The 18,835-nt window shown below is 36.1% G+C and overlaps 1 protein-coding gene across 4 annotated transcripts in view; it reads left to right on the top strand.

Annotated features, from left to right (window-relative positions):
• Window positions 1-18,835, top strand: part of PDE4D (phosphodiesterase 4D) — a 247,314-nt gene that overhangs the window by 216,388 nt on the left and 12,091 nt on the right. For 3 of the 4 annotated variants that reach the window (XM_015652860.2, XM_015652859.2, XM_015652858.1), the window contains one exon: window positions 17,422-17,515. In XM_015652860.2, the coding sequence (XP_015508346.1) occupies window positions 17,422-17,515 (94 nt within the window). Of the gene's footprint in view, window positions 1-7,443; window positions 10,005-17,421; window positions 17,516-18,835 lie in introns of those variants that run through there. The other variant, XM_015652862.3, reaches the window with a different exon arrangement.

Genomic DNA, 18,835 nt, shown 5'->3' with positions numbered 1-18,835 from the left:
TCTTCTCTGTCTTGGCTATTGTGAAATAGCATGCTGTATACAAATCTTTCTGTTCCCCAGTGCCTCTTTTCACCCCCACATCCTGCCCAGCACTGATGTCTTACCTTGGTGTTGCACATAATTTTGTTGAATGGTGAGAGTCACACTTACCTGTGTCTGCTGATTATTGCTGATGGGCTTATAGGTGGCAGCACTGGAATGGATAAGACTCATTTTGACTTGTACTTCTTAACTACCAGGGGTTTTTGAGAAATCTGCTTTCAAACTTGGACAAATAGCTTGGCTTTCTTTCATAGTCCTTTTTCTCTCAGAAAATTTTCTAATCAAGACCTGGAATTTGATTAATTGGTATTAGCAACTTATACTAATATTTTAATTTGTACTAGCAACTGATACTAATATTTTGATATGAGATTACTAATATAATGATGCAGTAGACAATAGGCAAGGTAAATCTTCATTTTAGTAATGAAAAGAATGTGCTGTGCTTACACTGGACTGGGTAATATTGGGAATTCTCACCACCTAATGATCAGAGAAAAAAGTCTAAAATTGAGAAACGTTTTGTTTTTAAAAGCTAGGATTATGATTTGTACATATGTACATGTACAAATTAAGCAGCAATTAATAATATAGGTGTATCAATCTTGTGAAGTGAGTATGAAAAATAACTTAAATATTCACTGACATTATAAAATATTGCACCTCATTCTGAATTTGCCTTAGATGAGACATAAACTCCTGTTTAACTTTACAGTTCTGCACAGATGAATTGCACTTATTACACACTTTCAGGTTTTTTTTCTCTGTTTTGGAGATTGAATAAAAGATGGCATTGGACAGGGGTGGGCAGGATTGATGTACCAGGGCATCACTCCTGTTGCCTAGGACATTTGAACACTTTGTGTGAATTCAACTAGCTGGAGCTAGTGAGAGTCTTTAGATTTATTTCATCAGGCTGGGAATGGAGCCCAAAGCTGGTTTTATTTGTCATTGTTGTCACTTTGATAAAGAGCTGATAGAATCAGCTGTTACACAGGAGCTTCTTTGGAAGACTGGAGAAAGCTTATTTAGAGGCAAACTGTGAGCATTTTTAACGTTTCTAACCTTGTCAGGGCAAAAGTGGGCTTCTGCATGTGTGCTCATGTAACTGGATAGGCTGATGTCCTTCTGCATCTGCCGAGGTCTTTCCAGTGCTTCGTGTGCTGCTCAGAGCTTTTAGAGCTTCTCCAAATATTAAATGGGCATGTATGTATGTATGTAAATGGTCAAAAAAACAGACAAAGTTTCCCAGGTTGTTTTTTGAGTTTTTTTAACAAATGAAAATATGACCCAAAGATGATTACCTATTTAGCCCTTATTAGTTTTTCTTGTTTTTAAGATGTTTTTCAAATTAGGGAAGATTTTTATAGAGACTTACGAGAATCTATTTAAGAGGACTGAAATATGAAAAATGCATTGTTTCTCATCAAAATACATAATGATAATGAAAGATTAATAGATAATATTTTACTTGAATAATATCTGTGTATTTTGTATGCATATTGCAAGTCCGTCAGAGAATATATCTCAATGTAATGTTGTATTTCTGTTCCTGGTGCCTTATCAGTTTTCAGTATGAGATGTTACTTTCCTGTTTTTTAATCTACTTTTGACTTCAAATTTTGTATGAATGGCCAGATTCATTAGTTTAATGTTCAGAAAAGAAGTGATCATTCATGGGTTATCATTGATTAAACAGAGGTTTTTCATTTTAAATGAAATTTTCTTGAAGGCTTTTCTGTGCTATGTAAGTTCATAAGTGAACTAAATTATCAAAGCTAAAGTATATTAATTAATTTGTTGTTAATGTACTTTTAATAATTGTTAAGTATAATATATTAACTGATTATAAGCCATGTGTAAAAGCAGTGTTTGCAAAAGGGGTTACTGTAAGTTGTTACAGTACATACTGGAAGCTGCTAAATACAAGCCACATTTGAGTATTTTAAAAGAAAATATTGATTGAACTATCAAACTGTTTACTTGTAAATATGGATTTATTATCGATCTGAAGTTTCTCAGGAGCAACACTTATTCTACAAATATTAGGATAAAAGATTTTCTGCATTTTAACAGTCAGTTGTGAATAATACAAAAATATTGGAAAAAGACTTCTGGGGGATGACTAAACAGGTGCCTATCACATAAAATCCTTTTCTACAATTTTAATGGAAAATGTGTAAATTTAAACTCATAAGTATGCGTGACTTGAGATAGTCATGGTGCTTGCTTTGGGTTTAGATTTGTTTCACAAAAAGAAAAGAAATTCATGCAGGTGAGAGGGCTCCTACAAAACAATTTCAATTATTGTGATGATTGTCTTGGAGACTAATAGATGTAGGTGTTTTGTAAATTGTAGGTCTCTTAGCTAAAACTTGGTGTAAAACTGGCTGGATTTGGAAGGGCCTCTGGCTGTAGCCCATGTACTCTGAGCTGGTAAGATGTGTGCCTTGTAGCACAAGAATGGTTCTGAGTTAATGCCTCTGTCTCATGACAACCTATGCTGTGGAGTAGGAAGGAGCAAAACATTCTCAGGATAGAGCGTTGCTGCAGGTCTGCATTCGTGGGAGAACCTCAAAAGGGGAGATGGTGACTTGTGACAGTGAGGAGTGTTCACCGTCAGGCGTGGGTGCATCACTTGCTCCTGTCAGCACATGGCCAGCACGGCCTGGTCTGAGCCTGCCAAGCCCTGGCTGTGTGTGCAGTCACCCATGGCTGGTGAACTGAGCACCAGGCACTGGAGCAGAGCGGCCAAATGCAGCGGGACCCAGCTGTCACCACCACGCCAGAAGGCACTCCTTGTCTGTGTGTAGGATGAGAGGCAAATCACTGGTATCAATAGGCAAGGAGTAAGGAAACATACCACAAGCTGCCTCATGCAAATACTGAGACTTCTTGTAAGAGGGATTTAAACCACAGAGGTAATAAGTATGCTATTCAGGAAATGACAGAGCTGCCTTTAGCCTGGTTATGTTATCACGTCTCCATCTCCCTCATGTGGATCCATAAACCCAGCTTCACAGTACACCTTATTGTGGGACTGGAAACCACTTGGGCTTTGTGATGGTTTGCATAATTTGACCTAGAGGCATTCAGGTGGAATGCTCACTTACACAGGAAAACAAGCATGAAATTTTGTTTTGTTTCCCTGTGTGCATGAGACAAGGGTGTAATGGATGAGACTAGTTGCTTCTATCGTTCCAGATGAATAGATATTTATTATTTTGTCAATCTCTATAGGTGTAGAGTGTATTTATAGCACCTAAATAAATAATCAAATGGAAGGTATGAAGGACACATTGAAATGAGTATTAGTTAGTGAACAACCTTCCTTGAAGGAATAATGATGCTATCACATGCACCTCAATAAGAAATACTACAGTCATGGTTTAATAAGAACTGGAGCATGAACCAACAAAATTGCATGAAGCAACTTGCAGTTTGCTTTCAAAATGTTGGTGTCTACAGTGTGTGATTTATGGGCATTTGCTAAGGCACGTTTATCAGAGCTGTATTGTGCTTGTTGCAGTGTTAGTAATCACTTCATATTCCACAATTCTCTGCTTTTGTCTGTGGAAATTTTTTTTTTTTCCCCACAGCTGTACAAAGGTGGCTGAAAAACTCGTTTCTTTTAGCATGAAATTAAAACCATTCAGCAGTATTTCTGATGAACTGTTAAAGCTTTACTTTGGCAGGGTCTACAGTAGGAACACATCATTAAAATAAGAATGCCATGTTACAGGAGAAGTAAGATTAATCCAGCAATACCTGTAAAAAACTGAGGTTACATAGCAAACCAGCTTTCTGTATGAAATAGCAATCCCTATAAAGCTTAGTTTGTACTGGTATAGCTGTATCAGTCTTAGGATAAGTGTGCCATTGCAGCTCTCTGAATTAAGTATTACACCTCTTTGAACATTTCCTAGCTATATCTATCTGCAAAAATGTGTAACGTGGGTATAAATTTCTTTCATGGGTATGCTGTGGTAAATACTTATGGGGTGACTATTTACTTGTGGGGTGCATCTACACATAAAAATAGAAATAAGATTTTCATATGATTTTGCATTTTTAGGGTCATTGATCTGTCAGTTGCCAATATTCTGTCGGAGCAATAACCACCTGAACTATTCATTACTGCTTTCTCCTCAAATCTGCTGTCATAACTGCAGCTATTGTCACAATCTGGTCAACTTTTCTCTGATCTAAATTAGCTTTTAGCAGTAGCTTCTTTTTAATTTACACAGTTTTGATAGGATCAGATTCAGGAGAAAATAGATACATAGCAGAATATTGTAGAAAGCTTAATATTTGTTGAAATTAAGCTCCATTTACTGTTGGGTGTTTTTTAGAGACTATTACATACATATGTACTCTTTCATTATGTGGAAATCTTTCAAGAGAATGACTAGTATATATTGTGTCATAAAGGATTGACAGTGGTCCCCAAAATAAGAGTTGAAATAGGGTATCATTTCTGTTGCCTATGCAATTGCTCATGAGTCTCTATTGAAAATACTGCAGCTGTAGACAATACCTGTAAAGACCCTGCTCTGGTATGGTTGAAAATCAGTGAAGCACATTATGACATTTATGATCTGAAGAAAAGCTTAATGTTCCTACATAGACATAGCTAATGCTTTTATTATCACTAGAGGGCAGTAAATACAAACATCGAATAACGTGTTTTATCAGAACATATTAATATATTTCTTCTTCTTTTTTTTTTTTTTATTTAAAATAAGGGAACAGGTCTTTATTAAGTCTTAGCTCCTAGGTTTTACTACATATTTCCCCTAAAATATTTCAGAAGAACATCGTCATCTCAGTGTAACAACATAAAATTCTCATATTTTATGTATAAAAATTATATATTCAAAAAAAGAGAAAGATATGGAATAGCCTATGCTGTATCATTTTACATAATTTTTAACAAATCTAATTTTGACAGGCAGAAGGCTTCCAAGAAAATGTTTTTGAAGCAGTATAATTGTGCTACAATTAGCACACTTAAAACTGAGACTCCTTTTAAAGAACTGGAGATGTGGTCCACTTACAGTCATCATCAGTTTTCAGCTATCAGAAGTTCATCTCTTTTTGATATCCCCAAATGAGACCCAGCTTTGTCTGCTGTCCCTGCAGCTCACTTAGTGTGTGGCAGCTGGTTGCTGCAGTTGAAACAACTTCTCATATTTGTAAAATTACTAATAGTTTGTTTGAGGCTTTTTTATTTAAATCCTACAGTTTCTCTCCTAGGCAGGGAGTCTTATGTAGAACCCAGAGAATCTTGGTGAGGCTGGTTGATTTAAGCAACCAAAGAAACTTAAGAAAAATTTAAAAAGTATTTTAAAGCAAAACTTAAGTAAGCATAGTTTCCTTGTCTTTGACTGTTCTGCTGCTTCTACTTATCTGGCTCTGGATTTTGGCCGAGTCCATCCACATGCTCTTGCTTGCTGGATGAAATGCCCATTCTTTTCTGCTGTGGTCTTCCAGCACTGAGTAGACTCTCCATTTTGTGGTGAAACTTTCTGGTGGTGTACATACCAGCACAACTCACTGGTGGAGCTGGCTAGTGCTGTGAAAACTGTGCCACATTTGTTACAAGAAGGAGCTGGATTTGACATGGGTGATTATTGTTGTTCTCTGGTGTGTGAAGGTCAGTCTAAAAATCATAGAAACATAGAAATGCTTGGGTTGGAAGAGACCTTAAGGATTATCTAGTTCTCACCACCTGCCATAGGGCATATTTTTTCATGTTTTCCCAGGCTCTTCATTTGGCTTACGGGATTTCTTTATGCTATCTGTTCTTATAAAACCTTGAAAACAAAACTGGTGATATGCTTGGATGTCTGCCTCTGTGCTTTACTTTTTGCTGTTTACTGGACAATATGTGCTACATCCAGAACACTTGTATTCAGAATTGATGCTCAGACATCTCTGAAAATGTTCTTAGTGCAACTTCAAAGTCAATCCAAGGGGTTGCATTTGAAACCACTGTTCCTCCCTCAAAGCTAAGTACATTTTTGTATTACCCTTACATTATTACATCACTTACCTGCAGTAGGAAAGACCAAGATGTTAAGTCTCCCATGTGACAGTTCATAAAAGCACTGCAACTGAATCACAGAATCAGAGAATAAGGTTGGAAGTAACCCCAGAGGGTCCCACCTTCTTGCTCAAGCAGGACCATCCTGGAGCAGATTGCATGGGAATGAGTCCAGATGGTGCTTGAATATGTCTGGTGAGGGAGACTACACAGCCTCTCTTGTCAGTCTGTTCCAGTGCACAGTCATCCACATAGTAAGGTTCTTCTTCATGCTCAGGGGGAACTTTCTGTGCATCAGATTCTGCCCATTGTCTCTTGTCTTATTGCTTGGCACCATGAGAAGAGCCTGGTCCATCCTCTTAAGACCCTCCCTTCAGATATTGTTTACGTTGATGAGGTCCCCTCTCAGCCTTTTCTTCTTGAAGCTGAACATGCCCAGCTCCCTCAGCCTTTCATTGTAAAGAGATGCTCCAGTCCCCAAATCATGTCTGTTTCCCTCTTCTGGACTTGTTCCAGGAGTCTCATGGTTCTCTTGTCCTGAGGAGCCCAGAACTGGACACAGCACTCCAGGTGAGGGGCTGAGTAGAGGGGCAGGATCACCCCCTGTGACCTGCTGTCAGTGCTCTTCCTACTGCCTATCCTGCATTCCCAGGATAACACTGACCTTCTCTATGTCTTGTTTGTAGTGTGGGTTGGTTTCAGCTCAGTTAGTCTGAAGAAGTTCCAGCTGCCTTCCACTGCTTCCTTGGTGCTAGAGAATCAGGTCTGGAGTGCTGTGTTCTCTGATTGTCATGATTCTCCACAGTAGCTGTGGGCTAATAAATTAAACAGACTGAGGTTTTTCTTTTATTACAGAAGATATTCTCTGCCACATGAATAATATTTTGCAAGGGTTTTTTCCTAAACAATATGCATAATAGCAAGTAGGAAAAGATACACTAAATTTCTCTAGGTATTTAGTTAGTGGCAGATATTTGCCATGCATACATCTATCCACCATAATCTCCTCTGAAGCTAGTTATGCACTGATGGCAACCTGGGAATTCAGGAGGAAAATCAGCCAGAACCATTCCTGTAAATCTGAGCAGGTGTGAATTTCCTGACTATCCTCATCTATACGCGGATATGTCTAAGTTCATACTGCATGTAGCCAAAATCAGGGAGCATGCTTTCTAAATCAGTGAAGTCATACATTTATTAATACATCCATGAATACATTTATTAATACATTTAATAAGAGATACATTTACAATCATTAATTTTATGAGGTTGAGACTATGAGTCCTTAAAAAATAATACAAGTCAGTAATAAGCAGTATTACTGTATCAGGTGCAATTTCCTATTATCAATATAGCTAATATGCAGCAACAGTGAATTGATGTAACGTATATTTACATTGGAGGGTAATGTTTTTTCCTGTTTTTATATCAAAATGACCTAGCTAATAACTTGATAAACACCATTAATCTGTAACCCAGTAATTCTTATGATGTATCTTTGTCTCATATATTAGTGGGGAGGAAAAAATTTAATGATTTTTTAATACATACCAAACAGCTGGTGTAATTTACATACCAGCCATTTTAAGTATTCTGTATCTGAATCAAGTTCTTTTGGGAACAGTTCTTTGGAAAGAGATGTTAACATTTCATGAAGAAACAGCCTTTGGTAATAAAGTAAGAGGAAAGATTTAAAACCCAACTTTGTGTCTTCTTGTGTTACCCATTGCAACTAAAATTTGATACCCACATGCTTCATTCCTGAAGTAGGCAAAAGTTATTTTACCATTTTCTAAGTCATGCTTGAAATTGCCTTCTGAAGAAAGGCGTCATGTTTCCAGCTCTGTGTTGATGCTGGGTAGGTGGCAGCAGTGCTCTCTTGTGGGTGATCAGAAGACAAAGAAACACAGATGTAGAGAAGCTTTATATTCAGCATTACAAAGCTGAGCAGAAAGAATCGGGAGAAATAATTTCTACGAGTACCTTTTTTAAGACTTCTTTAAGGTCTTACTGAGTGTCTAGTAACCCCAGGTCTGTTTTCAACACTTAATTGTTTTATACACATCTAGCTTCATAGATCCAGACCAAGTATAACTGTGAATATTAAAATGTGTCAGAAATGTCTTACATTATCTATTTTAAGGCAAACAGTATGCCTTCCACATGAAAATACTTTAAGTACTGATGATGTGTTGGTTGTATCCAGTTGTCACATTGCTGTAGATTTCTCTCCTGTAAGGGATTTGTTGATACCATATTTTGCCCTATTGATTTTTACAGGTTCAATTCTTTTTGAAGCACTTAATGTTGCTAACTACTTCAGCCAAAACCTCTCTTATGACCGTTCTTGGTCAGCATCTTCCAGTGAATCAGCAGTCTGGGATTAGACTGATCACTGCACCTCATTCAGTTTGTCCTTAGGCATTTGCCCATTGTCATATAAGGTAACTCTCCCTTTCTTTTGACGCAACAAAGACTTAGAAATTTGCTGCAGTAGTGCATGTGCCTTGCACAGGGTGGAGAAAGATAATCACAGAACCAGAGAATGGCTTGAGCTGGAAGGGACTTTAAAGATCATCTAGTTCCAACCCCCCTGCCGTGGGCATAATGTATTCCTCCTTTCAAGTTTTGGTCTCTGAGTGACAGATGGTGGGATCTTTTATTTAATGCTTGAGTCAGCTCACTGACACACTCCACTTTCAATTAATCCCTTCTTTTTTTCAATGATGCATAGCTGTAATTGATTATAATAATCTGCTGAGGCAGAAAGAGCAAAAGTTGGATAAATAAAGTGAGAATTTGAGGACTCTTATTATCTCACTTCTTACATCTCCTTGGAAGCTTAACATTTACTGGGAATTGTAAGACACATGCCTTGCTTTAGCATAATAGTAACTGCTTTTATCTCTTCAAAAAAAAAAGCATTAGAAAGTAGCAGCCTGGCCCAATAGTCTGAGGTAGAACAGGTTTTTATGTAGATGGCATAAAATCCAAAAAATTTTCATTGTTAAAACACATCATAAACTGCTTATGAAACAAGATACATCTATTTATGTTGGGTTTTTTCCCATAAATAAAACCTTAAAATATATTTTTCTTCCATATGAAAAATTAAACTCACTAGGCAATCGAGATGTATGTACACACAATACTAATTTTAACTGCTTGGATGGTGTGTCCATTGAAAACTGGTAAATGCTGCTGAAGTGACAAGACCTTAGCCCAATTATTTTTGAATGGCATGTGAATGCTGCAGGCAGGGATGCCATTAGTAAAGGGCATTTGCTGTCGGGGGGGAAAAAAAAAAAAAAAAGAAAAAAGAAAAAAGAAATATCCCATGCCCAGGAGAGTCCCCAGCATCAGCCAATGGGAAATTACCATACATCATGACACCAGCTCTGCGGATTTATATCTTTTAGGGTGACACACTATTGGCTGCTAGTATGGCTCTATGGGAGGGATCGCTGCCACTGTCTGTGGCTTCCTCTTCAGGTCCTTATTTGGTAGCTGTTGATAGAGCAAGTCTTTGAGCAGCTGAGCATCTTGACATACATTATTCATTAAATCCTGGTGTTCAGGAAATATGCATATCCCTAGCTCTTCAGAAATTTCTTCAGCTCGTACAATATGTGTCTTCAACGTTGCTTCTGAATGCTTGGAGTTTCACAAATGGCATTTATTCAATCGGAAGACCACACGGTTGGATTTCATTTCAGTATGCCTTCTGAGCACACAGTTGCTGAGAACCTGAAGACCAGCAAAAAGAATTAGGAGAGGAAAGAAGTAATCTTTATTCTTGGAAGTCTTTTGCAGTGTCAGATAGCAAAGAACTGATTAGCTTAGATTGGTAGTATAGAAAAAATCAAAAATGCCTGAGGCAAACTATTTACTCTCAGTTTCTTGGGGCTACATAAAGGTAGGATTTTGTTTTACCTTTTAAGAACTTTGATTTATGGTGCATGATTGCATGATCACTGGATAGTGTGAGGATTTGTGGGTGATATGAGTATGAATAATTTGAAGTAAAAAATCAAACAACAAGCCTTTGTTCAGCAAGAATGAGCTGCACAGTATAGTCGTTCTTAGAGGCTGTGCTGGGACTTTTAAAATAATATTGTTTCAGTGCATGTTTAGACCAAGTCTAAAGCCAAAGAAATTCAGAACAGTTTTGTGTTCTTTCAGAAAAAGGTTGCTACAAAACTGCATTTCCAGCCACTAAAAGGTTAAAAACTCCAAATACCTTGAAACAGAGATACTATACAATAGAAGACAGCTTGAGTAAAAAAGCTGAGGATAATGGGTGGATGCATGACTCATACTGGTTTTATTAGCTGAAGAAAGGTGAAATTATGAACACTGCTCCAAGAGCACTTTTGGTAGCCTCTGTGTGTGTGACAGCTTATTGATTAAAACAAAGGTTGCTACAAAACTGCATTTCTAGCCACTAAAAGGTTAAAAACTCCAAATACCTTGAAACAGAGATACTATACAATAGAAGAGAGCATGAGTAAAAAAAATGAGGATAATGGGTGGATGCATGACTCATACTGATTTTATTAGCTGAAGAAAGGTGAAATTATGAACACTGTTTCAAGAGCATTTCTGGTAGCCTCTGTGTGTGTGACAGCTTATTGATTAAAACATTAGAAATTGCCATCTTCTAATACTGATCTATATTGTTATGTGGGCAGTGTGAAATAGATTGAAATGGCAATACTGCTACAAAATGAAATTATTCTTTATCTCTTTTAGGGAAAAGTTTTGCATCAAGGAGTTAAATCAGTATGCCTGTCAACACACAGAACTGAAAACACTTAGTAGAAAACCACATTTGAGCCTTGGTTTATCTCTAAAAATTATGTTTGTGCATTAGAAAAATGCTGCTGCTTTTATACTCTTGTTATTGTTATCAAGTGTGTAAAAAAAAATAATCATCCTGTGCTTGACATACAGTAAGTGTGCCAAATCATTCTGCTTTAAAGAAACTCTGATTTGTCCTGAAGTAAATAATGCATAAGTTGAATTAAATTACTAGAAATGACACAAGCTTTATATTTGTGCAATTGAATCTATTATGCTTTTTTTTATTAATGACTAATTTTACAATAGATACATGTATTTTAAAATAGAAATGCAAAGCCTGATTACATCCATTTGTAGGTATTCTCAGATAATGCTGAATTTTTACACTATATTATCAAGGATTTTGATCAGGCATTTGCGAAGAAATTTCATCCCATTATGCTAGCTAGGTAGATTTCTATCTTGTTTACCAAAACAATGAGATGAAATTACTTTGCTTTTCAGCTAAAAGTAATTTATCATAATTTACTAGAAAGTATTTCCTGCATTTCTAGGCAGCTGCTGTCATGTTCCTCCTTGCTAAATCACAAAAATTCAATCACCAATTTAAAAAAGAGAAAAGTTTACTCTTACTGTTTAGCCTTTATAATTGATAGACTTTTCTTTTTTCTAATTGAAGTTTAGCAGAGACCATGGTAGCTGTAATTGAGGACACAGGGGGAAAAAATTTCCTTTGTATAGAGAGTGTTTTATACGGTCTACAGACAGTGCTCTTAGTTAAGAAATGTCCTGGGGTGACTTTAAGTCATGCTAAGTCATGCTTGAGCACAATTTTATTACAGTGCTTTTTGAGACAAAAAACTGTGAGAAGAAGCAAAGATGTTCTGTGTTTTATGACATTGAAAACAATTATGTTGAGTGTTTATGTAATTTTGAGGATTTAAATATCTAATTCTCAGATATTATATTGTATATGTTTCTGTCCTTCATTATACACATATTTCTGTGTGCTCCAGGCTGTACTTTATCCCCTATGGATTATTTTTTTGAAAATGGGAATGCTTACCCCTGATTTGTATTGAGTATCTTTCCTTGAAAAAAATGAGCACCATTATCACAATGACAGCTTTAGAGATACCTGCCTTTCTGTAAGTTATTATAAAAAACAGTGTCTGGCCTTGATGTTAATTAAACCTATGGGCTTCCAACCCAAACCTTTAGCTGTTAAGATTGCTTTTTATGTATCCAGAATGCTGCTAAAATCAAAGATAGTTTTGCATCCATGAGTAGTACATACAGAACCCTTATGTTAATTGGTAAAGCTGACTTATTTTAAATTCCTTCTTTGTTTCATTGTAGCTTTCTAAATCTAGTGTATCTAAATCTAGTAATATAATATAGTTTATTAATTTTGAGATACCAGCATATTTGAAAAATGGCATTGGTAGATATTTCAGAAAAAAAATGTAAGTTGAATGTTCCAAGTATTAATTGCATGTTACATTGATGTATTCTATTCATGTAAGCTTTTAGAAATGTTGTCTAGAAAACAGGCAGCCAGAAAGGCTGGAACTGGGATCTTTGCCATGTGGGTTTGGGAGCCAGTGCTGTGAGAGTCCTCTGTCACTCTTGAACATTTTTATTCCAGCTTCCACTAGACTTGGAACTTGATAAATGCTATAACTGAAAGCCAGGCAGGACTGGGATTTTTGGTCCACAGACTACCTTCTGGCTGTAGCTTCACCTTCAGTATTGCCAAAGGCTGTGGTGGAGGCAGCCCCTTTGCAGACCCTGGGATGCAGCAGGTTTCTTTACAGGAACAAAAAGCCTGCATGGAAGAGACCCAGCTGCTGAAGGGAGTCTACATCAAGAGCGGTTCTGTGTGCTTCCTTTCAACACCACTAGCTGCTGGCTGCTTCTTTACTTAAGCTCTTTGTTATGGAGTCAATAACTTTACACAGAATTTGTAAAATCTTCTAATGTGTAAACAATAACCCCTACATATACATAAAGCATGCGGCCCAGACTTGGTCATGTCCATGAATCAACTTTATTGAATCTTGGGAGTTGATGTTTCTTTCTTATATATGTTCAAAATTTCCCAAAAATGTGTGAAAGGCTCTGGTTGCCATCTGGGAACATGGTTACTCCAAAAGTTTGTCTGTGTTTTCTGTGTATCTTTGCTGATATCAGAAAAGTATCTTATTTTTCAGAAAAAACCCTCCATGTATGTTTATCCTAGGCTGACAGCAGTAATGTAGATGTAGAGATGTGCACACATTGGGCTTCAGCCTAGAAAGACCTAAACTATAAACCCCTTCTTGGGCAGTTAACACAGTTTAGCAAAATGTTCTCAGTTCATTATCATTAATATATGTACCTTTATTCTCATGTATTACAGTTTTTGCTACAACAGACTTCTTAGGTTCATAAAAGGAGATAAAGGTGCACATCTACTTTTTTCACTTCAGGGGTATTTTTAATATTTGAATACTCTCCTTGTATTTGTTGAGGGCTCTGAAGCTTCTAATCCCCCCCACCCCCCTAACCCCTTCTGAAATTAAAATCTAAAATAAATATAAACAAATGAAACTTTAAAAATTCTGTGTAAGGAAATATTTTCAGGACTTCTTCTTAGAAAAGAGTTTATGGCTCCATTGGTCTGGCATCAGTATTTGGCAGTAAAGAACTGTATAATTAGCTTAATGAACATTTTATAGCTAGTTCATTTCCAGGGGGATTTTCTAAGGCTATAGTCAAGGACTGTGGTATTCCAAAGGGATGTATGTGTCATTTTTCCAACCTAACAATGCCTAGTGGGATGTGTGAAAATATTTCTTTTTGAGAAAGAATACAATATACACATAGATCAGCTGAAAACCTCTGCTTCCTCCCCATGCTGAGCTCACAATATCATAATTAAAATGTACAGTTTAAATATTTATTAATACCAAGAGTTTTGATCTTAATGATTTATTTTCTTGAATTTGGAAAGTATATGGCATTCAGATTTTTAAAATTCTTACTCAAAATATCACTCTTAATATTTACTTTAGGAACAAGGTGGTTTTATGTCCTGTTTGACTTTTTTGGAACATGCAAAGTGTTATTCCAGGACGCCATATTATGAGACTGTGGATTCTAGCCAATTTCAAGCACTTAGGGGTATTTCTTGGATAAGTAAAACAGTGCTGGCTTATAGATGTAACCAACTTCTCTGGTTGGCAATAAGAGCTTTTGGGAGCCATGTGAGAGTCAAAATTTCATTATAAGGTAATTGTGCAGAGCTGTGTAAATATGTGGATTTTTGAAACAGTAATTATGTATGGGTGCACTTGGGCCCAAATTAAATCTTTGAGAAATAAGTAAAATAGGAAAAAAAAAAATGGGTTTAAATTTGGGGTTGCTGTTTTGATTGTTTTTTTCTTAGAAAAAAGGGTTTTTATTCCTCAAAAGGCAAGTTATTAAACATAAGGGGAATGAGCAATGTACAGATACAGTGAAACAGAGTACAAAGAAAAAAAAATGCCTGAATACCTTGATTGCTATTTGTCTCTTGTTTGACTTTTTAAATTTTTTCTTCTCAAAGAGCATTATTGTTCTATTTCAGAAACTGCTGTCTGCATATGGTCTTCAGCTTCCTCTGATTCAATGGCAATGGTGGTTGTAAGGCTTTGTCAGATAATTAGAAAATCAAAACAGTCCTCAAAACTCATGCTTAGTCCATAAGTTTTCAAAATAAATGTCAATTAAAGTTTTGGTTTGGTGGCGTCAGCAACATGTGAAAGAGTTATGAGGGAATCATGCAGCTACAGTTCTTCAAAGCCAAAGGCAATTCCAATTGAATTTGCTCTCAGCAGGAAGGCCTTGCAGAGGTTGAGGGACTTGTTTTACTTTACACCCTTGTTCAGCAGTAACATAGACTGTTCTACAATTCTCATGCAGATGGTTGAGTTTTCATGTTCTACTGACTTGGGAGGGTGTTGGGAGGTGGGAAGAAGAGGGTTTGCATCAGACCAGTGGGGAACATTGCATTAGAAAAGACTGTTATGTGTCTTCCATTTGTTGTGGATATTCATGCAACAAACACTGAACAGAAACTTCTTAGAAAACATATACTCCCTAAGTTCGGTAAGATGATTCCCAGTATTCAATAACAAAGCTCTCTACCCACTCCCTGCATTTAAATTTATTATTTGGGGGGGGGATCCTGCCTATTTCCTGTGTCAGGTAGCTGCAAACACTGATTTGTTCCTCTTTCAAAGCTGGGAAACTTTTAAGAAGACTTCCTGAAGAGTACCAGCCAGTGGTGGCTAGATGGGTCTTTTTTTCCAGTGTGGAACATGACACTATTGGTGTTTTTCTGCAGCAAAAACAGCATTACCAAGTTGGGCATTAGGTAGAAGGGTTTACTAGGAAACAACCAGGCAGATGAGGATTTATTGAAGTTAGGATCCAGTGAACTAGCTAATTAAATTAAGGAAGAGAGAATATTGAAGTAATAATGGATAAACTGATGACATGCCTGGAAGTTAAAGTGGTTTTGTCAACTCCTGACATTTTATTAAGATTCCTATCCACAGTATTTGATTTGAAGCTGCAGCCTCTGGATGCCATCTGGAGACAAGCTATTCCATGGCTTCTTCAGTCTTTGTCTTACATATTAGTTTCTCACCTTTTGTGGGAACAGAAGAAAAAGTGTGTAAGCATGACATAAGTGTTTGAAGTATTTAAAAGTTTAAAGACAGACTTTTAAAAAAGATCTTGGGATTTTTGGACCAGTCATTTTACTGCTTGGTAAACGTGGCTTGGTTTTTCAACATTTGACATTGGTGACAAACATCAGACATTGCTGAAGAGGTTGAGACTGGTTTTGTCTAGAATGCATAGCTCTGTAGTTCTCATAGTAGGTATAGCTGCATTTGCAGTATGGTTCTAATTTTCAGACGTGTTGAGCACTTCCTAGCACATGGATATATCTGAGATAAAAGCCGAGCCTTTGGCTTGTGACTAAAATAGGATTCAGTCTTCATAGCTGTGGAACTTCCTGAGCTGATGACATGTAAAGATGGCAGGAAAATGCAGTGGCTAATGGTTAGAATGTTTTATTAAAAATAATTTTATCGGGCACATTGTGAGCAATATGGTAATTGGTGGCTTACAAAGATATTGTGAAGAAAATAACACCTTTCACTATGCAAGGCCACTTTGAAGAAATAGCTTTGATGATTCCAGTGGGATGAAAATGGGATGGTTAATATTTACTACAGTGGTTTACCTCCTTTGAAGAAGAATAAATTATCAATTACCAGTTTTCAACATAGAGGAATGTTTACATGTGTATACTCTAAGGGTAAGCTATTCCTTGATATAACAGATAGTCATGACTGCATAAAGAAGGTAAAATGTGATTCTGAAAGTGGCACAATCATTTGGCTTTGTTAAGAGAAAAGATGACTGAGAAATCTAACAACAAAATGAAAGGATGGCACAACAGGAGGCAAAATTCAATAGTGACAGATGCATGCTTATTTTCATTGGCACGAGTTGTTTGAATTGTTAGTAAGTATTGCTGCCTTCTGTTTGTTGGTAATATCAAGGTAGAGCTGTAGTCAATGAAAATGCATCTAAGACAGTGAGAGCTGTATTATGCAATTAACCTGTCAAGCATAATAACACAGGATATCATTTCACCCTGGAATCTAGAAGGAATCAAGAAAGGTTCAGTGATGTGTACCTAATTAATTATACATTTCATGGAATATTAGTATCTGCTTCTATCCTTTAGAGTGACTAGAGTGAATTGCTAACTAAAAGGGAAATAGAATGTGTTTCCACAGATAGGTATTTTCTATCCCGATGTTTCTTGGAGATGTTTGCAGTTTTCTGAGACAGTGGAATGGTCAAGTCATTGGACTGGTTGAATATAATAGTTTTAGGTCAGAGACTACGAAACCTACCTCTTTTCATATTGGCTAATATGAAATCAATTTACTTGAAATTTATTTCAATAAATAAACAAGCATATTTGGATTGTTTGGAGTAATGCTGTCAAATAATTTTGAGTAGATTAATGATAAGAAGTAAGATAGACTTAAAATGTTACCAAAAGAATTGCAAAAAATGCAAAAATAGATTAATTTACAAATCTTGTGAGAAAACTAGTAGAGAATAGCTTCTATATAAATACATTTCTATTTACTTTCCAAATTAAAATTGAAAAATTGGGAAGACAGTATTGTAACTTGTGTATGTGCAAATGCCATAGAGTTTTCAGTTACTAGTAGGATGCTGTACCTTGGTCATTGAATTGCTGTGGTGTAATTTAGAAGGTTAAGAATGACATTGCCCAATCCATGAATAAGTTGGTATATCGTTGGTATATGTGATTTCTGCTTTCACAGTAGTGTTTAGTACATATTCTTAATGACATGTTCTTTCCCCAACTATAAAGTGATTGCATTTTCTTATCCTAACTAAAATTTATCTTGATGTAACTAACCATACATTTTTTTTGTTTTCTTTTCCAGTTTAAAAGAATGCTCAACCGTGAGCTGACCCATCTCTCTGAAATGAGCCGGTCAGGCAATCAGGTCTCAGAATATATATCAAACACTTTCTTAGGTAAGACTATGAAGGGTTAATTTTTTTTGCCTTTTGGGGGTTTTTATATCTCTCTGGGTTATGTTAGAGGCTAAAAGCAAGTGGCTTTCCATATTAATTTCTACTTTCAGAAACTGCATTTAGCATATTGTTGTCAGCATGTGTGCAGATCAGGTTAGAGCCATTTCCTCACAGCTCAATTCATTTGTGTATGTGATTTCTATGTGTGTGTAATTATAGATAAATATTCATGTACATATTATAACTACTATATTGCTACAATATTAAGAAATTTATATAATTAATTATAGAGAAGCACATAGATTCACAGAATATTCTGAGTTGGAAGGGACTCACAAGGATCATCAAGTCCAACTCTTAAGTAAATGGCCCATACAGAGCTCAAACCTACAACCCTGCACTAACCAACTGGGCTAATCTCAAAGTGGTAATTATATATATATATATATAGACACATATGTGTCTATATATATATATAGACACATATGTATATATATATATATTCGTATGTATATACATATATGTGTGTTTGTGTGTATATATATATACACACATATATACACACACACGTATATATATTTATATCTTTATATATCTTTATATATATATATTTATATCTTTATATATCTTTATATATATATATTATATATATATATATATATTAAAGGGAATTCTATCATTAGGTAGATTTCCTACTGGAATTACTGCAGAAAATTCAGTGTGATAGAAGCACATAAGCACAAATAACCTCATAAAATCTCACAGCACGCAGTTAAGATATTTTGGTATCCCCTGCCTGCACATTCACAGTTAGGTGCATGTGACTAAATAAACATCATGAATTGGCTTTTTCCAGGAAGATTTTTGCAGGTCAAGATCTTGGCATGCTGGGATGTGAGCATTAACAAAAGCCCAACACAATATTGCTAAGAATATGGTTCCTTCAACATGGCTTTTCTTTTTTTTCCTAAAATTTGTGAAAATCAGGAAAACTTCATTCCATATTGTTGACTTTGAACATGAAAATAAAGATATTTGGATATGATATAGCAATCTCAAAACACTGCTATTTGAGCAAGATACTGTTGGTTCATAAAGTTGTTGTAATAAGAGAGGCACAGTCAAATACATCTGAATTATGATAACAAGTACTTTAAAAAGTGATGCAGTCATACATGTTAAGATCTGTCATATTCTGTGTGAGATACTGTAGCTGGTGCTTTTTGTGGCTTTTTTGGAAGAAGTGGGGTTTCTGTAAAGTACATTTTGTCCTGTCACCCTGTCCAAAATGGATGTCTGAACGTGTCTGTTCAGCTGGCC

This window comes from Parus major, chromosome Z, assembly GCF_001522545.3.
Source record: "Parus major isolate Abel chromosome Z, Parus_major1.1, whole genome shotgun sequence".
Taxonomy (NCBI): domain Eukaryota; kingdom Metazoa; phylum Chordata; class Aves; order Passeriformes; family Paridae; genus Parus; species Parus major.
This window is presented reverse-complemented; position numbering and strand designations above follow the sequence as displayed.